Here is a 24,925-nt window from a genome sequence, read left to right as displayed (position 1 = left end):
CCAGGAGGCCTTTCTGTTCTCTATGCATAGATTACTGAGGATTTAAAATTTTCTTTGTCTCTCTTTGACCTGTAGCAACTGGGAAATGTGTGCCCACATGTTTGCTACCTTCGAGGAATCCGCGAACCCTGCCAAGTTCAGAATGAGATACTGGGGAGCTGCCTCATACCTGCAGACAGGAAGTAAGCATGACTTGACTCACAAAAGGAAAGACGGAGAACAAAAAAACTCCCAAAATTCAACCCGGCGCTGCAGCCGTCTGCTGAAATTCAGCGATAGCGTGGAGATTGTTGACCTCAGGCCCATTGCTTTTTGGAAAGTTCCAAGTTTTAGTGGAAATCTAATGAGTTAAAGAAGCCAGACAAATCTTCCGTTTTAGCAAGTTGAAGCAAACACTCTATAATCTTCACATCACCCGTCCTGCTTTCAGATGACGAACACTGGGTCATCGACACCGACTACGACAACTACGCCGTCCACTACTCCTGCAGGCTGCTCAACGAGGACGGCACGTGCTTGGACAGCTACTCTTTCGTCTTCTCGCGCCACCCGACCGGCCTGAGGCCAGAGGACCAGGCCATCGTCACGCAGAAAAAGACAGACCTGTGTCTTTTGGGCAAATACCGACGCGTAACGCACAACGGTGAGTCGACTCCCACCGAGTGCTGACCAGCCGTTATTGATCCTACAGGAGGAGGAGGAGCGAGGGATCTGAGGGAGGTTGCAATTTGAGTTATTCAATAAGGTTAAACACCAAATGAATGAGTAACCGAGGGATGCTGCTTCAAACCTTATGACCAATGTTTATCTTCACTGATTGATTAGAGGAATGTGCACTCAGTGTAATTCTGAGTAAAGCGTCTCCAACTGGGTAGTCTGTCATGGACTAGATAAATAATAGTAAAAAAAAGAAATACAATGCAGGCTGCTTGATGAATATCTTTAATAAGCGTAATGTTTTTCTCTTCTCTCCCAGGTTTCTGCGAGAACAGCGGGAACGCGGAGCCGCCTCAGTGACCCTTCTGTTGATGCTCCTTTCTTCCTTTCTGCTGGTTTCAGATTGAATCCCACCTCCTCCTCACCCCTACCGCCTCAGTTTCTCTCACACGAGAGGAAGTAGTTTCCTTATTTCTTTTTTTTTTTTTTTTTTTTTAAGAAATAAATTAAAAATCACAAACTCTAAACTTTCACACTTATTGTTGTTCAGAGTCAGCTGTGGTCTCATTCAGTTTCAGTGTTATCTCGACATCTGTTGCTTGTTTTGTTTCTTTTCAGTACATTGCCTCATGAGGAAGCAGTTATAAATTATCACATGTGGAAATCTTGTCTGATCCGAATATCTCAGAATGTTATCTTGATAAAAGGGGCTTTACTTTTGCACAAGTACTTTTTTTTATTTTATTAAACTGTAATATCCAGCAAACATGTCCAGTAGATGATCTGTTTGTTAATCTTGACCGATGTTTACTTCTTGATCCAGTTTTTAAAATAAAACATTCAAACATCTCTTGACTGTTTAATTTGTTTTTAATGATCTGATCTGCATTCCACAAGATATTCAATAAATTTGTAGTTGTGGAAAATTGCTGCATTTGGTTTCTCTATGCAGTGGATTGACAGACTCTAAATTGTTTTAAGATCAGCACTGTAGATTATTATAGTTTATTATATTTATGTCCATTAAAAACTGTATTTAGTTCTTGGCCTTTGCTCCATCTTAGTAATCAGCTTGGACTCTGGGTTTTTAAATGGTCATCTTTTTCCCCTAATGACACCATAATAAGCTGGTTAGAAAGACGCATGGCTTTATTAGCTAATAAAAGAATAAAACAGATTGAACTATGAAAATACAACATATTTTTCATGAAAATTGTTTTTAGAGGAAGTACCAACAGTTGCAGTCATCCCTTTAACTCCAATTTCACTACTTCTCAGTAGTAAATTATCCAATCTACATTAGAAAGGAAGCAGCAGCATTTTAAAGTCATGGCTGCTTATAATGGTGGTACAAGGATTTCTTGTGACAGACATCTCAGTAAAATTTGTTGCAYGGCCTAAAATGACCAGCATGTACTCATACTTAATGCACTGCAATCAGATTAAAATTTAAATTAGTGCATTAGTCTGCTGCATTACTTAGCATACATCAAGCTTTATCTAACAATTCAACGAGTAGGCAGTGGAATATAGGAGTGAGACTTTATCTGCATGAAACAGCAGGTTAAGTCTCATATGTCTACTTTTTTTAACAAAATCAATTTAATCTAGTTATGTCATTCATTTTATGCAAGATACACACTGAGTAATTGAGGCTCTTAAAAAGAAAAAGACCTTGTCTAAGGAAATACTGAGTCCACAATAAAGTCGCAATGGAGAGAAATTTTGTCAAACAAGATTAACAAAAAAAAAAAAACAGCCCACTCCCCTAAACTTGTCCATGTCTACTATTATTTAAAAAAAGGTTAAAATTTAAGACATGAAAACTAGTTTCTTTGTAAGGATGGAAAACTGCAAAAAAAAGTGGCACCTTGGAGTCAACAAATCTCTATAAAAGTCTAATTTAAAGCTTCTGCCAACATCTTTACCAGGGCTGCCAACTGTTTTGTGAATCTCAACCCAGACTGCCATTTATGTAACATATAAAGTCAAATTAAACTAATTTAACTGTGTTTCTCTTAATTATAGCTGAAAAATAAAAAAAGACTTCAACATTTTCAATTTATTTCTCATCAGCAAAGAGAACTGCTGTTGCGTTTAACAAAAAATTACAGCAGGAAGACAGAATTACACTGAAGGATTGTTCTAGATGGAGTTTTAAGTCTTTATTGCACATTTGCAGACAGTACTGAGAACAGCAAAACAATTCAGAAGCACATGATCAGGATACATTAAAGAACACTTAAAAACATAACCTGGTAAAAAAAAAAATCCCAGATGGCGCTCTACTAAAATATAAACAGTGGAAGTAAAATCAAAGCTACCCAAAAGTCACAACGTCTGTCTGCCTTATATCTACATGGCCACATCGCCAAGACTGCAGGAACAAACACCTTTCCCTCAACAAGGAGACCTTTAGTAATCCCCGCTGTAAATAGTTTAGCACATGGAATTAAGTCATGCAATCTCTTTCCAGCCCGACAGAGCTGCAGGTTTGAAGAGTCAAGGTGGTGATTGTAGAGAGGAATGCGCAGACAACCCGACAAACGTGACCGGTTAAGCCCCGCGCAGCTACATGCATCTGGTCTGGTTGAGTTTAAGCAACTAAAAACCAGGAAGTGACGCAGAAAAATCTCCGTCACGGTTCAGCAATGTTTATCCAAGCGTGTGAAACGAGCTCGACAGGTTTGCTGCTGCAGCACCAGGGCGGTGCTAATGTAAGAGACATATGGTTTATTAGATGGACTGATGATTGTAATCGCCAGTTAATGCAGTTGAAAATCGCCAACAGCTGGAGTGTGGAAATTTAACACATTTTGTCCTTCGCATAAATACAATAAAATGGTAAACAATTCACAGCTGCACATTCCCTACTTAACAAGATATACCATCATCAACAACACAATGCAACCAAGAGATAAAAGTATTAAAACTGGGAGTGGAAAATGACCCATTTATAGGGGTTTGATTCATATGATGCCACAGAGATCCTTATACCGTCATGTGTAAATAGAAGGAGGATACCACATGATTAGGCAATTTTAAACACACATAATTCACCGGAAAATATATAGAAGCTTTCCACATTTCTTAGGAAACCCAAGAATAAATACCAAGATAAAAATCTGAACACAAAATGAAAACATCAGCTAAAAAAAAACATATAGAGAAGCCCTCCACCAGCTTTGTGTCAATGATCAGTGCTAGGACTTAAAAAAAAAAAAAAAAAAGCTTTGTGTCAATGATCAGTGCTAGGACTTAAAAAAAAAAAAAAACTGGAGCAAGATTTTTCAGACTAAATACATAAAAGGTGATCAAGTCTAAATGTGTCAAACATCGTTAAAATTGTTTGCTTTAAAGTCCCTTCTTTTATAAAAATAAAACCGATAGAATTAAGTTTTATCTTGTCTCRATTTTGTCTGAAATATGACATACAATAAAAATAAAAAGCCTCGTAATCTCCCCCCTCCATTATTTTAGGGAAAATGGATTTATGACAGTAAAACAAAACAAAAAATAGCTGCTTATCATTAAACCCTCTTAGTGAGTGAAAATAATATTCCTATAGTTTTTGCATAGAAAATGCATAAGATTTTGGAATAACTACATTAAAAAAAAAAATAAAAAATACATTTTCTGCACAGCTCAACAGATCTGTGTTTTGTTCATTCCCAACCTATTTAAGCTTAGATTTTGTTCAGAATTTAATCTTAATTCTGGTTAAAACCAATCTCACTGTCCAGCTACCCCCTTCGGTTAATGTCCGAGTCGGGAATYACTCATCTGGTCTGTTCATTCAGGCAAAGCAGTAGTCAATGTGGGCCAGGAGTTCCCTGTGGCGACTGGTTGGATAAGGAGCCTGACACTTTGGACACTCCAGGAAACTCTCATCCAGGAGGCTGATGACTTTAGACGGGGACGTGGGGCCATGAGAGTTAATAGTAAGGCGCTCGAACTCCAGATTATCATAGGAGCTGGGCTCTGAAAAGCGAGAACTCGGSTGTTTCTGAAATTGAAAACAAGACATGGCATTCTTAMGTTTTTTTTTTTAAGAGTGCAATTCATTTTTATTGTAAAAACAAAGCAACTTGCTCATTTTTGGACAGCAAACTTGTTTTGAAAACAGCATTAGATGAAAAGTTGCTGCATGATTTAAATACACAGATACACTACAGACACTTACAGCAGACTCCAGCTTAGCAATCTGATCACGAGCTTTACGAAGCTCTTTCAGCACTTTCTGTAATTGCTCCTGCATGCTCTGACGATCAAGTTTTTCATTCTCAGAGTCCTTGGCAGAGAGCTGGATCTTAGGAGGAAATGAAAAAGAAAGTTTTTAAAGTAGTGGAACTGTTCCAAAATTCTGTGTTTATAAAGACAAAAAAAAAAAAGATGGCTGTTTGTCAGGTAATTTATGCATTTTAACACTTTTCTAAACAATTAAGCACTACCTGTTGTTCCAGAGCAGCAATTCTCCTTCGCTCTTCATTCTGGCTGATGAGAGACTTCTGCAGCATGTTTACCTATAAAGAGCAAATTATCAAGGTAGAAGAGTTTTGTGTTTGCARAGCATTTAATCATTTTCAACCACATTGAAGGAAAAATGTAAAGCAGTTTGAGAGCCTGAGCCCAACTGTAAAATTAAATACACACTGAATAAATTAACACAAAAATACATCCAAACACAGTGAACAGCTGTAATATTGTTTATWTCGACTTTTTCCAACCACTTGATAGACTCTTATTTTGAAAATMTAAGTACTTCAGTATAATTAATAAGTATTTGATCCCATGCAGATGTTTTGAACAGTGTAAATGTTGTGGCATCAAACGGTTTGCATGTCACTGAGTGAAATAAGCATTTMATCTCCAGGCAAATCAAAACTTCAAACTTGGTGAGCAAAGCTCAGCACTAAGACATTTTCACACAGCTAAGAGGTTTTGACCCAGTCTTCCTCCCAGAAACTCCTTCAGGTTCCCTGGTTGCCACTGCAAAGCTCCAGCTCCCTCTGCAGGACTCAGATCTGGAGAGTGACCAGCTGCTCCATGACGTCCATGTGCTGCTTCTTTGGCTACTCCATTCTTACCTTAGTAGTGCGTCTTGAAGAATTATGCTGGAAGACTCTATGTACCATCTTTATGTACATGATTAAACTGTAAATGACTATTTATTGGCCTCTTTATGCAGTGAAGTCCCCTCCTAATGGTCTGCACCACCAGCAGAAAAACTGAAAATTGTGTTCAGGTCAGATTCTGCATTTCTCACCGTGATGAAGTTATGGTCATGTCCATTTCCTATCATGCATATGGACTTTGACTAGTTTCTCACAGGAAGCTGCCGAAGAGCTAGCCTCAGTCCATCTTATACATATTTATCTCAATTTTTCAGCCGTTGGGTATAAAACACGTTTTGTCTCTTAAAGCTTTTTACTTTTAAACTGAACGCCTTTGTTGCAGTTCTCTGCTCTCATCTTGTATAAGATTCCTAAAAAGCCTGGCTGATTTTCACCTTTAACAATGCTTCAACAAATTCATTTTTCCACAACAGAACTTTCAGCCAAGCCTCCAGTGGGTCATTTAGAAGTTCACTGGGAATCTTCACATTCTACTACTAAAGCAKTCTCTCAGTTTACATGAAAGAACAACCTACTTGGATCTTTTGTATTCACATTTTGGTGCATGTTCAGTTCATTTAGATGATCCTTTTATGCATCTTGTTTAGCTAAAGGAGTCTGACCTGCTGCAGAAGCTCAGCTGATCTCTTCTTCTCCTCATCCAGTCGTTTCTCCACCTTCTCCAGGTCGGCTCTCACCCTGTCTGTCCTTTCGGACGACACCTTTCTTTCCTCGTGCGCCACTTGTCTAGATGTAAAAGTTATGATATTAGGCCTAAGCACTAAAAGAAAACACTCATTTAAGAGGGAACACTAGTTAATAGCTTCATTGAATTAAGTTTAAAGTGATTTTCAGCCTTTTCTTGCCACAGGTTTGGGTTGTTTCAGGGCAGTTTTACCTGTTGCCAAGGCGTTCCGCCTGCAGCTGTATCTTGGCTTCGTCCAGCTCCTTTCCCCTCTCTTCATATTTCCTCAGAAAGGCCGACAACTCGCTGCACTTGTCCTCGTACTTCCTCTGCAGCACGCAGCGCTCCTCCTGCACCCGGCTGACCTGCTCCCCCTGCCGCTGCAGCTCGGCCTGAGCTTTCAAGGTCTGCAGAGGCCATGAAAGAAATTGCAAAAACGCTGTTTGTTTTCCGTCTTACTCGGTTCTTTAATCCAGCTCTGCAGATCAATTATAAAGATGTCTGAATCCAAGGACTCTGGATATTCAGCTGCATACTGATTCGGTGCTGAAGCTGCCTTTTTCAAAAGACGGAGTGTCAATGAATTTGTTCGCGCCTCAACAGGGAAAATGGTGACAAGAGCGTACTGGATAGCCATCTTCTGCTAATATGTCGTATACCAGCAATTAAACAAATAGTGATGTGCGTTTACTCAGGCCATCTTTGATATAAAATTATCTTTTGACAAAAAGACATGCAAGTTTGAAGAAAAGAAAATCCCCTCTAAAATGTGTAGTGTGGGTAAACACGCCACCGAGGTTCTCTAGGTAGAAAGTTTGCAGCATTTGTTTACCTGTTCCTTCTGAACACTTAACTCCTGCAGAGCTCTGGCAGTCTGATCTTTCTGGCTCTCCAGGTCTTTCTGCACACCTAAAAGCATCGTCTCGTAGTGCTTTTTCAGGTCAGACTCCTCCTCTTTACCTTGGGTGTTGTTTGAAGCCGACACAAGGGGGKAAAGGAGGTAAAAATCAGGCCTYCAGYTCCAGAGGAAAAAGCTTCCACTAAAATTTTAAAGACGAATTCTGTTGTAAATTTTTCAGATTCCGTCAAATATTAAGAGCAAACTATTGCATTACATTGCTGATACAMCAGCAGAGCACCGATTTCTGACCAGAAATAAAAATAAAGAAACTCAACTGAAAAGGATACATTTACATCATATTTCTGTGTCTGAACACATACTATTTATCCTGATGTTTCCATATTCTGTATATATGAGGATGTAAGGTATATTTACCCTCAGAGCCGGGTTCTGCTTTGCTTTCTTGCTTGGCCTCCGCCAGTTGCTGCTCCAACTCCATTGTTCTGGCTACGACCGACTGCACAAAGACCTCTCGCTGCTGATCATAGACCAGCCACTGCTGGTTCTTTTCCAGAGCCTGATGGGAAGATTTTACGACTGCTTTAGAAAAGCACTCTGGGTAATGACAACAACCTGAGCTTGAGGTCATGAATTAATGAGAAACGAAACACCAGTTTGATTAAAAGAAAAAGTTAATGACGTTTAAAGGTCAATATTTTTTTTTACATTGATGGGAAGAAGCAAATATGTCCCTTTTTTAATGACCTCACATTTTAAAACAATGCTCAATTTTTCCAGAGTTATTAAGATCCACTGTTTTGGGTCTAAAGTGCTGCATTTGACATCAGAGCCGCAGGTTACAGATACCTGGTATAGTCAAAGTTTGGATCTAATGCAAGTTGAGAATTAGTGAAAGGTTTTAAAAACGTCCTTGAGACAATCTGACTCAGTATATGCCAACATAAAAAAACTCTCCAAATGTCGTAGTTCTAATTGTATCTAAAAGACATTCTACACAGTAAAGGCACACCACACTTTTCAGAATCATTTTTTATAATACATTTTGATGTCTCAATTTCCTTCCAGTTTATTTTTTTGATACTTTGTGCTTCACTCAAATAAAATGTGTTGAAGTTTGTTGTTTTCATGGCTTGTATACTTCTTGAGAAACTTCACAAGCTTCCCAATATACCTTMWTTGTACCTGTRGTACACAGTGACGTAGAATATGAAGTTWAAACCGTAAAATTTATGAAGATGTGACAAAAAGGACTCACATCTTTGAGTTGATCTTGCATCTGTACCAGTTCTGCAGCAGGAGCATGGCCATTCTGAAAAGAGATGTTGCAAAGGTTAAATCACAGAGTACTGGTAAATATGCAGTAGTTGCATCTGATCCAGCTGTCACAACCAACATTCAATGGAGGCCGACTTTAAAACAAAGAAAGAAGATGTTTTATTCATTAAAAAAAAAAAAAAGCTTGTAGCTTCTGTGCGTTTTTTTAAAACCTGCCAGGTTCTGCTAACTGTCAAGTGACAGGCTCAGTTAATTTAAAATAAGATTCTGCATTTTAGATACAAAACTTCAGATCTGCTACAGGCTCAGAAATTACACACAGGCCTGCTGATTTAAATTATTTAGCCCAACTTTTAATAATGCAAGAWAAACAGAGCAGCTAGTAATAAATCTATGCTCTTCTGTGCTCCCAAGTCTTGGCTACATGACCGGGTCACCAACCCTGCAGCGTACAGCCTCCATCCCCAGAGGCTTGTTGGTCATGTCAYATGCCTGTCGCTGGAAGCCTTCGAGTTTGATCTCCATATCTATACATTCGTCATCTTAAAATGTCATACCCTTCTGGACTCAAACTGAAATTGCTGTCTGTTTATTTTAGCCGTAATATAAATACCAAAGACTTTTTTTTTAGTCTGACTTATTTACGAAGGGAGAGATTTAAATGTGGTACCTGGAAAAACCCAAGACTGAAAGACAGGAAGGATGACAAATGGCCAAAAAAACAGGACAGTAGATGGAAAACAGACAAAAACAAAAAACAAACAAACAGATGGATAATTAATAGACAAACAGTTGGAAGGTGGCTGAATGAACCGATGGACAGACAGACGTATGAACAAACCGATGGACACGCCAAAAGATAGGGCTGCATAATATCAAGATAAAAACAGCTCTTGATGGATGAGTGAAAGGCAAAGTGACCAATGGATAAGGGGATTGACAAACCAAGGCATGGTCTTTATCCAGACCTGAGAAACATTTAAACGACTGACTTTCCATACCGCATAGGACTCCAGATTGTATGTCTGACAAGCCTTTTGGCTCCTATAACACCAGGTAAACCTCATTAGCTTGTTTGTTTACCTCTGTAAGTCTAAATGTACAACCATAAGCTGAGTCCTCTGTGAACAGCAGAGAGATTGCTTGGTTTGTTGATCTGAATATTTTCCAAGGGGATTGTGGCATGCACTAGAAAGTTACATTAATTAATGAAATCACWTAAAGACAAAGGATATAGGAATCTCCTTGTAGCAGGAGAAGTAGTTGTTTAGTTTGTTTCCATATTAGCAGCATTGGCTATATCAAGGTAACTTGTAGTAAGATTTAAACACATTAGATTCAAATAAGTTGCAGTTTAAACAAGAGTCTGAAGATCCATACCTAAATAAAAAAAACATTTAGCAGTATCTTATTAAACATGTTTTCCAGATCATCATAAATGTATGCCATGGTGATGGGTAAGGTAAGGTCATTTTATTTATATAGCACAATTTCAGCAACAATTCAATTCAATTCAATTCAAAGTGCATGCCCTCTGTAGCAGCTGAGTGGTGCAGTTATGAGCAATTTTTTTCCCATTAATCTGGTAAGCACTGGTTAAAAACACTAGCCTGTTTATGCAAAAATCCGATTTTCATTTATTAACCACAAATGTTAGAAGTYGTGTGTCACATTAAACAAAAGATTTTCACTGTCAGATGTTTTTTTTTTTTAAAGCTTTCAATTAGTTTGTGTGCTCTGCTGATGGCCTGAAGCAGCTTCCTGTCTCACACAGAGCAGCCATTTCTGATGCCTTATAACAGAACAATGAACGCATCTTAAAAAATGGGCCACTCGTACTTCTGCTCATTTGTATCTATACTTTGCACTTTAATGCTTTGGTCTAAGAATAGACGTGAGACAAACATCTTCCATCAAAGATATAAAGAGCCCTGCTGACCTTTAAGCAGCAAAAAAAAGAAGAAACAAAAAAGCAAGCTTTCTTTTTATTACAGCTTTTTAAAAACTATTTCTTCCAGCTCCAGCGGTACAGCAAATAGTCTAAAACATGAGCAAGAAAATTACTCTTAAACAAATAAACGGAGTCACGCAGCATAACTGATTAAAAAAAAAAAAGCACATATTTTGAGATGAAATCCTCTTTAAATAAGCTTATTAGTTGGGATTCTTCTTTGTATGATGACGCTAAATCTTTTTATATTCTTTAAAGCCCTGCATGTAATTTTGCTTCCTTACGGGCAGGAAAGAATCCTGATGACAGCTTTACAGTCAATGCAGCAGCACTGGATCTACAGTGAAGAAGTGGCTACTACAGACTTCCTTTCATCTCTTCCATAAGCAGAGTTACACTGCTGACGGCAGATAAAAATAAAGCGGCTACTGAAAAATCTGATTTTCACCGTTACAATGCTTATTACAGCTGATGTATTTCAGAGCAATAAACCCTTCATGATAAAGTGGTGAGGAGGCTCCAGGGAAACGGTGATGTCAGCAGGAAAACTGAGATTGAACACTGCCACCTGATGGACAAAAACAGAGCCACAGTTCSCTCAACAAACCCTTTTTATCCGTCAATCACTGATCACTTTTCATGTCAAAATCTTTGCACTTTTTCTGCAGAGTTCTCGGTTCTTTTGGGCAAGCATAAATCTAAAGGTTCTCCACAGATTTAAAGCAAACGTTTCCACTGTGCTCATGTTTTAAACATGAAAACCAGAACGACAGATTTTAGATGAATGGATGAAAAATTAGTGGGGGGRRRAAAAAAAAGATGAATAGATAGATTTAAGGATCAGAGCACCATTYACTTTATATCTAGCCAAAGGCAMATTTTCTATTCCTGTTCTGGGTTAGCTTTTTTCTACTCAATAATGCTTTTCAGTCATAATCATAAATCACCATCATTATCAATTAGCTTGGATGGATGGATAYAACTGTAAGACAACAACATGGGAAATAAAGTCTGGAAATGCAATTTCTCCCTCCATTTGGCAAATAGAGAGATGGACGCACTGACATGAAGATGGTGGAAAGGAGGAAGAGCTGGAGGAAGAGAGGGACAGCTACATAGAGGGATAGAGTGATGGATGGGGGGCTGAAGGATGACAAAAGATAGACGGCTGGAGGGASAGAGGGATTTCCAGAGATGGACAAACGGATGGATGATAGAAAAAAGGGGATGGTCAGGGAAGAAGATAAATAAAACAATGGAGGGGYAGATGGGTTGGCAGAGAGAGGGATGGAAGGATTCAAGATTTGACTTTTTTTTGTTTTTTACAGATATCAAAGTTTGAAAATACCAATTATTCCACTCATTTCAATTTTTTTTATACTCCTACACTCCTGGAAAATCTCAAAGTCTACAGTTTATTCCTATACACCAAGCATCATCAGTTGTTGACTTCTCAACTGAAACTGAAAGAGATCAGCGTTACCACCAATCATTTCACCTTTTCCATTCTCGCTATAATAAATGTCAAATATATGAGCGATTTTAAACAGGCATGATGATGCAGTACAAAAAGTCACAAACGCTTGTCCAGGCAAATCTRAAGATCAGCTCKATCATTTCCATTGCACAGAAAAAGCAACCAGATCATGTCAAGAAGAGATATCTCTTCTCGACTAATTAGAACATCTCGACAGGTAGCAGCGTATTAGGGTCAGCCTACCGTGGCCTGCGCTTCCAGGGACTGACAACGAGCGGAAACTGTGGCCAGCTTGTTTTTCAGATTCTCCGTTTCCTGTGACAAGTTCTGGAACATCCCATCTCTCTGCTCTGCCTCTCTCCTGCGCTGCTCCAGCTGGGCCTGCAGTGACGCAACCACCTATAAAAAAAAAAAAAAAGAAAAAAAAAGAAAGAAAAAAGAAGCCTGGATGTCACCAAAATCTTTTTAACCTTATTGTTGAAGCATAGTTCGATGGAGGGAGAAGAGGGGAAAAAGATTTGTTTCTCTGTCTTCTGTGCAATTATCCTTCTCTCGTAATCGACGTAGCGCGGCTGGGAGTCTGGTGGCATTAGCCACTTGCGTGTCTGCTGATGAAACTTAATGAGGAAGATGCAAGCATGATTAATGTCTGGGCAAAACAAAACGCTGACATTCCATTCACCAGCATGTCATCTGTGAGCTTAGCCTGCTGCCACTCTGACCACTCCAAATTAGAGTCATTTCTGCCACAAYAGAAGACATATTACACAAGGATAAGCAACAGCAGAACGAGTTTTTAMACTAGTGTCAAACGGCAACATGACATGAATGCTAATACATACAGACAGCAGCCACAGACAAACAGTTTATAAATGTCAAGCGGACAGAATCTAACGTCGGAATGCAGCTTCTGCCGGTTGTCTAAACTTCACTTTGCAGAGCTGCTGTCAAAGTGGGATAGAAGCGATTTCCCCCTCTGTTTGTGGCAGCTCATTGGAATTCCAGGATGTTTTTTTTTTTCTCTCCCTTCCCTCTCGCTGACAGTTTCCCCACATGCCACCAATGCGATACCAGAGTACGGGGAAAAAAAATAAAAAAATAAGTCACAAGCTGAAGAGTGYTCCTGCTGTGGGTTTATTCTCATTTAGGCAGGACTTTAAGCCTGAGCTAATCGTGTGTTTCCATGTACAGGTGTGTAGGGGCCTCGTCGTGACGGATGATGGGACAAATGCGATTCTGAAAACAGATAGTTGTCAGTGTGTGTACCTCTCCTCCTTTAGCTGACAGCTGTTGTCTTAGACTTTCCAGTTCCTGCTCTTTAACCAGCAGCTGCTGATTATTCCTCTCGCGCAGCGTCTCCAGGGAAAGAATCCTCTGGAGAATCAAATGCGCATATTTAAAAACAAATGAATACAAAGGGACTTGGAAATCAGTAACGGTGAACCGCTTTACCTCCAGCAGCTTGCCCTTGTCCGAGTCGGGGGCCTTGATGTGCCGTTTGGCCTGTTCGTCAATCTTCTTCTTCAAGTGGGCGTTCTCCTTCCGGACCTTCTCCAGCTCTGCCTCTGCCTTTGAGCCAGAATTGTTGGATCTGAATCCCAGCTTGGAGACGAGGGTTTCTTTGGCACCTTTAGATGCCATGCCTTCGTTTGCTGATAGCACAGGTGTAAGATGGAGTGTTCTAAAACAGACGAATCATTTCAAGAAGCTGTTATGCTTCGATTTGAATCTAATCATTTGTAAAAAAAAAAAAAAAAAAAAAAAAAAACAGCCATTATAATTTTAACTGGTAGAGAACATTGATGCTTTCTGCAGCTGCTACAGGTTATTGGATCTATTCCGACTATAGTTAACATCTTTTTGAGTGTGGGTGAACATTCACCCCGTCTCCATTTTGTACCTTTGCATTTTTGTGGAGTCGTTTGCTATAAAGWTGTTTCAGAAAATTTCAAAGTTGTACCGTTTCATTTAAAAGTCTTGATACATTTTTTTTTTTAAATARCTTAAAGAATAAGTTGGGCAATGCATATTTTTGCACTACTTGACTGCAGATTTCAAGCAAATAAAAAAAATTTACTCTTTAGGACTAGAATTACAAATAATTAAAATAAAATCCAATGATRGTGATTAGAACCGCAAATAATTCATTTTACATCATCATTGCAATATTAATGACTGTTGGATCAAATATAATAAGTAGGTTACAACAGGTCAGGTGCAGTACAGTAAGCTATCTGGGCAGTTGGAAGGACTTTATGGCTGCAACTGAGATGGTGTATTCTGTCACAATATTGCAAATTGTTCTGTCCATCACACCATCAATGCATTACACCCATAGGCAGTTTATCTAAGTTTTGGAACTGTAGAAAGAATCCAGAGTAACATCGACGCAAACACAGGGAGGAAAAAGTAAGATTCACGCTGAAAGACCTCAGAGCAAAATTCAAAAAATCATTTGAACAGCATGACCCCAACTAAATGCATTGAATAAAGAATACAACTAACTGAATTTAAAAATAATGCATATTTAGTGTCGATACCCTAACACAGATTTGACAAGTTATAAAATGCTTTGTTTTTAAAGTGAACCTCGTCAAAGGCAACCCAAACGTTGTTTCGGGCCATTAAACAAAAAGCAGTAAAACTGACTTTTTGAGGGGTTTCAGAATAACTTCTCAGATTTTAAGCAATATTATTATTATTTATTTATTTTTAAAGAAGTCTSTTTTTAAAGAAGGGCATTCCTGAGCGGGTTTGACGAGTTTAAGTATCACTACTTTTGAACTAAACCGTAGTTCATCTGCAACAGAGACAGTAAAAAAACCACCACCGACATATCAGGAAAACGTTTAAAACCCACAGATGTATTTTAAACTACTTGTACCAACAAATAGGAAACGTCATCATCCCCATTCTGACAAGTATTACACATTTTGTCAAAACAGRCYATTTAAAAGTGAATTCACCTTAAAGTAAAAAAGCCTTTTGAAATATTGCCGAATCTCAAGCTTCGTTACAAACGTTTTCAAGATGACAACATAGAAAACAAAAATAACGACACTTTATTTTTCTTCCTTTAACTGAGACCTTATAATTTCTAACAATGATTATCCACATAAAAGTACAGATACATGTCAATGACTCTACATAGCAGAAATGTAGAACACTTACTTTATAAAAGGAGCAGAAGAAGCGTTTGTAATCCACTCTGCGTGTGACGAGACCGTTGCTCAAACAACACTTTCATTTCCTGAAATTTGAATTGCAGCGCGTTGACGTCACATCCGTGATGAAGTTCCACGTGCGAACGTTCGCTTTGCTCTGCTTGTTCCGATGTGTGCAGGTTTGGACGGCGTGTAAGATATTATAAAATATAACAAATTATACAAATATTTCTCAGACTTTTTAAAAAACACATTTTTGTCGTGTTATACCACAAAATATAATTTTATGTGTCTTTTAAACATCCACAACAAATATGTCATAGTGGTGTTTCTGTTCCAGTGAATAAGAAAGCATTCATTTAAAAAACAAGAAATTCCTCTCTTTCAAATAAATGAACGGCACAGAGCTCTACAAGTTCCTCGGTTCAATATGAAATAATAATAATAACTTACTCCATGGATATTTTGCAGTGAATGCCACAAATAAATCAAAACACATCAAAAATAGACAGTAAATAGTCACATATTTAATTAGACTTTTACTTACCTAAACACTTATAACTATTTAACAATTTTATATTTAGAGTAAAGATATTTTACATTTGGCTGCTGCTCTTCAACATATTTAGGTCATTCGTCTACTTTAACTTTAACCAACTAGTAGAACTGGTCCAAAGGAGACTTCTCCCGATGTCCAAGTCCACTGTAGATGTGTTGCTAAGGTTAATCAGTAAGTTAATTGTTGACCATAAAACCATGGATGTGTTCAATATGTATTTATTTACTAGGACTGAGTTATTGTCTTTACAACATTTTCAGTTGTAGGATTGTTATTCTAGGGCGTAACCATACAATTCAAATAATAGCAGATTTTTCATTTTGTTTTATTGATTTTCTTCTTTTTGCAAATATAATTTTAAAAGAAAATATATAAAGCAACTGGATGTAAAAGTTGCTTCAAGCATTTGGCATGGATCACTTTGTTTTGAGCAAATAAGAAGCCGAGCCTCAGCAAATACATTGAGGGTCTATTCTTAATTGAAAGTCTTTGTTTTGTCAAGGTTCTATAATTAAAGTGTTTTTACTAGGTCAGGAGCTAGTGGTATGCTTCATCCTGTAATAGCATGCCTCCACTGTGTATATTTAATAACCTCAGCTGTGTTATAGAAGCTGATTAAAGCAGGAATGATGGTGAAATAGCACTAAGAGTTTCAGCCCATCCCTTTGTCAGAGTAAACAGAAATAATGAGTTAAAGTCAGTAAACAGTAGCTCCAAGATGAAATAAGCAGGACTGTCACTCACATTCAGCACCAGCTCTTGGAGCCTGTTTAATACATATGCTGACTGACTCAAGATGGATTCCATACTGAAGCCAAGAGAATACACTCAACAAATACTTCTAATGCTAATTAATTATCTTTGCATTAAATTGAATGCAGAAACGCATACTGGGAACAATCAGAGAAAGTAAACGAAGGTTCAGTTGTGAAGTCATCCAGCAGTGAACTCAGATTTAGAGTGACACATGACTCAGCTTTGCTGCACAATTTGTTCTGGGAACTCCATTTTTCACACATCAGCTATGTTTTTCCATAAATACACCATTCAAAAGCTGAACCATTTAAGCATATAAATATCACTATTAAGAGTACAAATGACACATTTCCAACCCAGCAGAACCGGTGAATATATTCTGCTGCTCCTTAGAGCTTAAGATGTTATTTTTCTGAGGGGTTAATGTCTGTGGAGAGTTTTATAAATATGATGAATTCAAAGGACCCTTCAAGGTTTTCATTTAAAGTACAGAAAAAATAATGGTTTTCAAACTTGCAATTGGCCCCCCGTTTCATTTGTATTCATAGTAAGTTTTCAGTTTGACAAAAACGAAAGTTATAAAGTCAAGAATGTGTCGTTTTAGTTTGTTACTTCAAACATATTTTCTGAAATTCTTTGTTTTCACAACAAATAATTATTTACTCAAAAGTAAACCCTGGTAGGAAAATTGTGAGGTTTTCTAAACTTGTATCAAAAGAGAAATAGATTTTTTTATTCATGGAAAAACGTATTCTGTTTGATATTACTCACATAAAACGTAATTTAATCAAAATGATAGCTGCATATGCCATCACTTAATATCAATTGATAGCATATTCCCATTCGATTAGTCAATAAATGGGAATATGTGTTCAAATTAACCTCTTTTGTTAGATTAAAACTACCTTTTAGAAATGCAGCCTTTAAGCAGGTATTGAACATACTTTTCATGAAGCCCACATTTCTGTATGAAAATGTTTTTTTAATGGTCTTCAGTAATTCTAACCTTTAAAAAAAGGAAATAAATGCAGTGTTTTGTTTTCATTTGCAGTAAACAGAAAAACACCTTTATTAACACAAATAAATGGTTGAAAACATCAGGCTATGTGTTTTTATTATTTATACTCATGTAGATTTGTATGATAAAGATCAAAAAACACCTATGACAAGTGATTCACACCTTAAATAACAATGACAATAACAGACTTCAGACTTTATTGTCCCAAAGGAGAAATTCTTTTCTGCAGACCAGCCCTTGCTCTCCAATCATCAAGTACACAATAACAACCAGGTAGACAATAACATGCATCGCGGGACAAAACATAACACCCTCACACAAGACACGTCATAAAAAACCAGCACAGGACACAACTGTGGGTTGTAATAACACAAACACTGGAAAAAATAATTCATTCTCATTTTAAAGATGGTGAACAAGTGCAATAAGGTTTTCACAAGAAAGCTTTGCAGTGAACATCTCTGAAAAGAGCTCTCCTGGTGCGTCTGCTTGCACTGCTGCTCCTAACTAGATAGAGAGATGGAGTGTACTGTTCTTCTCATTACAGTTCACGAGAGCTATACAGCCTGATCTGACACACGGCAGCTGGACAACACTTCCCCCTCGAGTGTTCCCAGAACCTAATTGACCACTGCAGAGAGACAATGGCATGACAAGAAACACGCCTCCAATTGAGAGGACTGCGCAAAATCCCTACAAAGCACTATCATTTTTCTGGACAGTGCGATGTTTAAAAATGTCGCTTTTTTTTTTTTCTCTCTTCCCCCCCCTCTTTTCTTCCACCATCTGTCTCTTCTGAGATTCACAGACCTGTCAGCCTCTCGGCTTGCCGCTGGGATCTCTCATCAACGCCAGGGAGGCGTGGGGCTCATGGCTCAGCCTCCTGGTGAGCCCTGCCTGCATCATCGGCTGAGTGCGGAGCAGCTCTACCATTTCTGCAGCACACCTCCCGCTGCTCTGCATCATCGACTGGCCTGGCTCCTGTTGTTTGGTGCAGGGTCACCGACCTGTGAGGGTCACGGCACACACCAGCTCTGCAATGTTCTGGCAAAAAGCACACAGTCCTCTTGTGCCCTCCCATAAACCAAATTACCTCGATTAGCTCAAGGGGGAGAACTCAAGCTACATTTTATTTAAAAACTATGTGTGAGAAAAGAAAAAAAAACAATACAAAGTTACAGAAACATATCCTACACCTTTGGATGTGTAATAAAGTTCTTGTTAAAAAAAAAAAAGAGAAAAATAGGAACTTGTTTACTTGAAATCCAGGAGGTCCCTCCACAGATGTTTGGACAAAAAAGATCCTGTTAAAAGGTAGACAGAACATTAAAGAGACTGCTGGAGTCTCTGCCAGGACCTGGTTACACTCTGCGTGTGACATGAATCTCCCATGCTCTTTGTGTCTTTGCCCTTTCAAGTAAGTAGAAAAAAAAAATCATGTTTCTCAAGAGGTGAAACACCCATGCTGGTATAAATTATTTAGCAATATACACCCAGTTTCCTAAAACCATGTAGAAAGTCTCCTCATATATATTGAATGGAAGAACTGTTTGTTTTGTTGGTTATGTCTTTGCAGAGTGCGAAGAAAGCAAAGAGATGTGACGGAGGCAGCATCAGGAGGAGGCAGCATCAGGAGTCCGTGTTAATTGTCTTGGCTGAACTACAAAAGGTTATGCATATGATGGGATTGTTGATGTTTAAATGATTCAGAACCAAGGTTTTCCAAACGTGGTATAAATACTGATGGTACTTGGAATGCATGCTAACTGTTACAGAGAACCAGGGACAAGCGCTGGTCTCTCCTAATGTTCCATTTATCTCCAAGTTGTACAAGTACATCTAAAAAAATAGAATACTGTGTAAAAGTGCATTTTTTTCCTACAATTTCTTGTCATCTCACAAAGTGAAATTGCATTTTATAGAGATTCATTACACATAAATTAGTGTTTCAAGCACAAATGTCACGTTTCGGACGCGACACATCAAACCATCACTGACTGAAGAAACTTTACATTGGACACAATGGGGATTAAAAATGTTTACTAGAATTGAACATATCTTTATTCAACATAATGTAACACCTGACAGAAGAAAAATAAAGCTGGGCTGATTGATGTAAAAGCAGGACAAGTGAGTAAATTAAGGGTAAACAGAACTCGATGGAACAATTTGGCTGCAAATGGACTTTAAGGCTTTCCCCCCCCCACACTGACATTTTATGCACTGATAAAGCCTAATTAAATAAAACACTTTTCATGGCTGCCCTAATAAAATATTGTGAGACATAATAAAACATTGCAGGGCAATATTTAATTATTTGAAGCAACTGCAAACTGGAGACACTCAGTAGCCTCTCTGGTATGCATTTCATCCAACCACTTATAAAAACAGGCTTTATCCGCAAAATAATCACAAAACAAAAAGTTTTGCCAAAAGGTATTGAATTCCAGATACCTTTATGAATTATAATCTGTTTGTCTCTCTTTTCTTTTGAAAGATTTTAGAAATCTGTTTGTGCAAGTTGGTTGCTCAGTGAGTTTCAGACTGTAATCTTTTTGCCTTTCGGTGGGCATAACCTCCAACCACGGTGATCGCCAGTGAGGTCCAACATATTCTTTTATGTTATCAGTGAAAGCTCAATTCAGGGTCATGTGAAAAGTAAGTAGTGCAGTTTAATGACAAGAAGAGATTTTGAAAACGTACATAAACTAAATCATAAACTTCCAGTCAAGACACTTTTGGCAGCRTCGCTCTGTAAATGGATTCCCAGTGAGAGATTTAAATTAAAACCATCCACACATGAATACCTGTATATGTAGAAATATAAAGGACTATAAAACAGTGCATGGAGAAAGTTTAGCATTCTAACAATAATATTTACAAAATCCAGCCTGTTTATTTTAGCAATAAAATGCTATAAGTCACGGAGAGATTCATAATTCATTGGTATTTTCTTATGGTTTATTCAAATTCCCAGGCTTAACTGGACCCTCTGGCCTGTATGCAAAACACTGAGGCTTGTAGGTGCCGTGACTGCTATACAAACAAAGTTCGTTTTTTGACACTGAAACAAGACAGCCCAGTCTGTGTAGAGGAGATGAAGAATAAAGTGTTCTCACTGGTATCTGTGAGATTAAAAATGGGAAATGCTGCGACAAATTCCAAGCTCATGCGGAAACAAACAAACATTGGAGCAGGTGGACTTCCCGTGCTGAGAGTAAAAACCATGATGCATTATGCTGCAACAACATATTACTATAATCAGATATTTTATGTCTTCAAGACTGTACTGTCTGAGTATTTGCCAGTTTGTTTGCTGATGGTTTAAAATACATGCCTTTTTTTCCAGTTTGACCTTTATGCTTCTGGCACACACTGGTTGATTAGTAGGCCAGTGATATTTTCTTTAAGATAGTTGGTATTAGGCTGTGCTTCTTTTTCTATAGTTGATTTGGATGGATTGGAAGAAACATGTTTTTTTCTAACTAGATAATATAAATTGGTTGTGCAAATTTAAAAAATGTATTTAGTATAATCAAATGCTGTTGAGGGCTGCACAGTGGAGCTCTAGTCAACACTTTTGCCTTCCTTCTTTCTTTCCGAGTGGAGTTTGCATGCTCGCCTTGTGCATGTATGGTTCTCACAAGGTTCTCCAGCTTCCTTCTGGTCTAAACACATGACTTTTAAATGGGTACTCTAAACTTGCTCAGGTATGTACTACCTCTGTGATGGAATGAGGGCTTGTCCAGGGCGTATCCCTCCTCTAGCCCAATAGCAGTTTGCTATAGCCACCTGTCCCTCCAGCGACCATGCAGGTATAAGCTTATATACATGATAGATGCATTGACATCCTCATTGTATGTTAGAGATTGTGAAAAATCACAATTTCTGAAACGACAAAAACATTATCGGAAAACTGAGCAAAGACAAACCTAAATGAAGAGCAAAAACTAATACCGGTTGCTTGGCAACTGTGAAGAAAAGAAGTGAATTCAAGAAGGATTGCTCTTGTGTACATGAGCCGCTCATAGCCTATGAGGAAGGGATGGAAATGCAGACTGCTAAGTTATGCAGGCATAAAGAAGGTAACCACAACCACATAAGGAGGATTTAGGAGAAAAGTTTTGGCGAGCAAAACAGAGGGATCACTTTATCCAGAAGCGCCTTTTCCCCAACTGTTCAACTCGGTAAAGAACAACACAAAATACTTCATAAACAGATGTCTTTTGCAGAGTATCCGAACTTTATTTTTACGAAGCCCATTTCTCCTTCAAAAACTGGTAGCATACACCTTGGTACTAGAGAAACTTACATATAATTAAACTAATGATATTTCACATTAAAGGACACCATATACAATAATTATATTCCCAAACAAGAAGGCTATCCTATTCCCAAAGAATCAGTTTGGGACACAGAGGTTGTAATATTTTCAGTTATGAAACTTAAACCCCCTAATGAAATATTTTCTGTTTTATCAAACCTTGGAGTGTCGGTGACCTGACATAATGGTCAGTGTCACCACAAGGTGACAGGAGAGATAAAAACCATTATGAAAAATGCATTTTGAGTTAGTTTTTAGTATTTTCTTTCTTTGGGAGGGAAGTGTTCAGGTTAATAAATTATTGCAGCCAGTCTTAGTTTGAAAAGACAAAGATGTTCGGCTATACTTAGGACATAGACAAATTCCTAGAAGGGTCTCAGATAGGATCCAAGTGGATTTCTTTGTTTTGTGAACTGGAAACTCGGGACAAGCTTGATAAATAATTAGTTCTGTTCTTGTCGAGCTTTCACAATTCCATTCTTTCATTCCCCCTTCTACCATGTCCTTTGCTCCTTTCTTCCTTTCATTTTCCACTTACATCACTCTCATTTTGCGAGAAAGAAGAACACTCGCTGACTGCATGGAGTCCAAAAGTGTAAAATCTAAGATATGAATATTTGCCTTTTTCACTGAGAATGTGGTTTTGTTTAAAAAAAAACATTCGAACCCATACTGCCTCATTTTGTGCGACCTTGTGAAGTCATGGCTCAGCCTTATTATTATTCCTCTTCTCCTGTTATAAAACAAGCCGCAGCCATGCATGTTCTGACCCATTGACTGCACACCAAAAAGCCAAAGGGAAAAAGAGCACCGAGAGAAAATAAGTTGAAGGACTGAGATGTGACACCGACTGAGTTTGTAATCAATTAAGGACCTAATAGATATTCCCAGTGCTTCTACGTTTCAAGGAGGAAGAAAAAGAAGGGAAAAAAAAAACATTTTTAAAACCTTGACAGCTTGATTAAACGTTCCATCCAGTGACATTTGGAAAAGACTGGATCTGACATTTCTGTGTTGCCACGTAACAAGCAGCCATCCTTTCACCAGTGTAATAATACTGTTCATCAGGAATACTCATTACAAAGCATAATTAATGAGCAGCCAGATCCTGCCAAGCCAAACTCCAACGGATTCAAGGCTTGATTTTCCTGTGCTGCTGCGCGGTGGGCAAATTTTGCTGAGATAAAGCTAATGAACTGAACTGCTCACCACCACAGAACAACAAAGCAAACACTGCTGGAGACTTTATTACACTTTCGACAGCCAGAGGATTAATTTTGGTAAGTTCTATTGTGTCTCAGTGTGTGGTTTTGAGCTGTGAAGCCTACTGTAAGACAAAAAGACAAAGAATTGGGTTTACAACAAAACAAAGAAATCTGTTGAATCTCATGCATCCATGTGAAGTTTTGAATATGAGAGTGATGAGACCTTAGGATGTCCTTACTGGAATAGAATATATTATTACAAATCACAAACTTGGATATTAGTTTGCTTTAAAAGTAGATTTGTTTCAGCAATATTTGCAGTATCTCAACAGCAACATGTAGGTATATTGAATCTTACTGTGTAAAATGAGAAACTACATAACTCTGGTTGCTTTGAGTGTAGAAAAACTACTTTTTAAAAATATTCATCCTCTATCAAGCTGTACATTTTACGTTAACTAAAGGTCACTTCTGGTTGGTTGATCAGTTCTTTGTGATGTTTCCTGCCTATGAACTGCCTGGCAGGGACCAATCAACCTTTCAACATCTGATTGCACTTTGTTTGTTGGTCTGTTTTTGTGAAACATCCCTGAAAGATTCTTTTAAAAACATTTTCCAAACACATTGAATGTGTTGTCAGAGCCAGTAACTTTCTTAAGTCCCTTTTCCTTCATGCTCATATGAATTTCATAGGTGATGCAGAGGGGAGGCTGACAAATCAAAGCAAATTCTGAAACATGGTCACTTTCCTACTTCTTTAACTGCTCCGATTAAATTTGCAATTAGAATCAAAACTTGGCTGAAAATCCCATTTTTGTAGCTTCTGAGAAATGGATAAACTGATTTCAATCAGTTAAATTAGTACGTTCAGAGCTCTTCCCCTTTAATCTGTAGCAGCAGAAATAGATTAATAGTTTGAGTTTGTGATAGATTAATTATGAGATTGACTGATTTATGTACATTGACATAGTTTATTGTGACTGAATGTCCCCCCACAGCACCGTATTTCTTTTCCTATTGCATTGATACACATACTCAATGAGTTTGAACCTATTCGTGAGAGAAAACAAGACTGCTTTGCTTTTTCATTCTACAAATTCCAGTTCGCTTCAAGCAATGCAGGAAATGTCTGTGACAGCCAGAACTGTTATTTTTTTTTATTTCTGGCTTGTATCAAGTTCTGTAAAAAACCTTAAACCATTAGGGATCATTATCCTATTGAAGTCTGAATCTTTTTCCCAAAAGGATCCAAATCAAAGGCCGCAACATATCTCTGAAGAATAAGCTGCCTCTTTGCTTTGGCTGGCGCAACTTCATGCTTGAATATTTGTTTTGATACATTACAGCATCCACTGCACTCTTTCTTGTTTCTATTCCTAGTTAGATTAACTCTTCTGTGCTGTTGGGAGATGGCCCTCAAGAAGGCCTGAATTTAGAAGGGTCCCACATACACTGTCTGAACAGGTCTAAGATTTATGTGCACCGACACCGTCTGGAGGCCAATGACGTAAAAAAAAAGTCTGTAAATCTTATTCACTTATGATAACACCTTGAGTCGGAGGACCTTACAGCACAACAATGTATTTTTTGCAGAATCTGCTTAAGGCAGACATGGTGACAGATATTGAACTGGATGGATGTGAATTAAATCGCATGAATATAGACTCTGAAAACTGAGGAGGCTTGGTTCTTTATGTCCAAAGGAGCCTCAGACATGAGGCACTGTCTATACAGACACTCTGACAATGTCACTGAAATAAATGTAGAAGCAGATGCCATGTATGGACTATTGATGAATAAAATTAGTGACAAGCTACCTGTCTATAATATTTGAATAAACCTTAAGGAAGAAGACACCATAATGAGATGTAGTACAGG

The 24,925-nt window shown here is 38.1% G+C and overlaps 2 protein-coding genes and 1 long non-coding RNA gene across 3 annotated transcripts in view; 1 reads left to right on the top strand and 2 right to left on the bottom strand.

The window, feature by feature from the left end:
- Nucleotides 1-1,506, top strand: part of rbp4 (retinol binding protein 4, plasma) — a 2,157-nt gene extending 651 nt beyond the window's left edge. The window contains exons 4-6 of the mRNA XM_008436700.1: nucleotides 76-182; nucleotides 431-643; nucleotides 977-1,506. Of these exons, the coding sequence (XP_008434922.1) occupies nucleotides 76-182; nucleotides 431-643; nucleotides 977-1,017 (361 nt within the window). The 3' untranslated portion in view covers nucleotides 1,018-1,506. The remainder of the gene's footprint in view (nucleotides 1-75; nucleotides 183-430; nucleotides 644-976) is intronic.
- A 2,386-nt stretch (nucleotides 1,507-3,892) lies between these two features.
- On the bottom strand, nucleotides 3,893-15,288 carry cep55l (centrosomal protein 55 like). The gene is made up of 12 exons (XM_008436699.2): nucleotides 15,193-15,288; nucleotides 13,474-13,702; nucleotides 13,288-13,395; nucleotides 12,265-12,420; nucleotides 8,574-8,627; nucleotides 7,733-7,874; nucleotides 7,289-7,416; nucleotides 6,670-6,863; nucleotides 6,395-6,518; nucleotides 5,109-5,180; nucleotides 4,841-4,966; nucleotides 3,893-4,663 (listed from the first exon to the last, which is right to left on the bottom strand). The coding sequence occupies exons 2-12, from the start codon at nucleotides 13,660-13,662 to the stop codon at nucleotides 4,454-4,456; spliced, it is 1,503 nt and encodes a 500-aa protein (XP_008434921.1). The 5' UTR covers nucleotides 13,663-13,702; nucleotides 15,193-15,288; the 3' UTR covers nucleotides 3,893-4,453.
- Nucleotides 15,289-17,616: 2,328 nt separating this feature from the next.
- LOC103481297 (uncharacterized) overlaps nucleotides 17,617-24,925 on the bottom strand; it is a 12,498-nt gene continuing 5,189 nt past the window's right edge. The window contains exon 3 of the long non-coding RNA XR_536262.1: nucleotides 17,617-18,822. This is a non-coding gene — a long non-coding RNA (uncharacterized LOC103481297). The remainder of the gene's footprint in view (nucleotides 18,823-24,925) is intronic.

This window comes from Poecilia reticulata, linkage group LG19 (genome assembly GCF_000633615.1).
Source record: "Poecilia reticulata strain Guanapo linkage group LG19, Guppy_female_1.0+MT, whole genome shotgun sequence".
Classification (NCBI taxonomy): Eukaryota; Metazoa; Chordata; class Actinopteri; order Cyprinodontiformes; family Poeciliidae; genus Poecilia; species Poecilia reticulata.
This window is presented reverse-complemented; position numbering and strand designations above follow the sequence as displayed.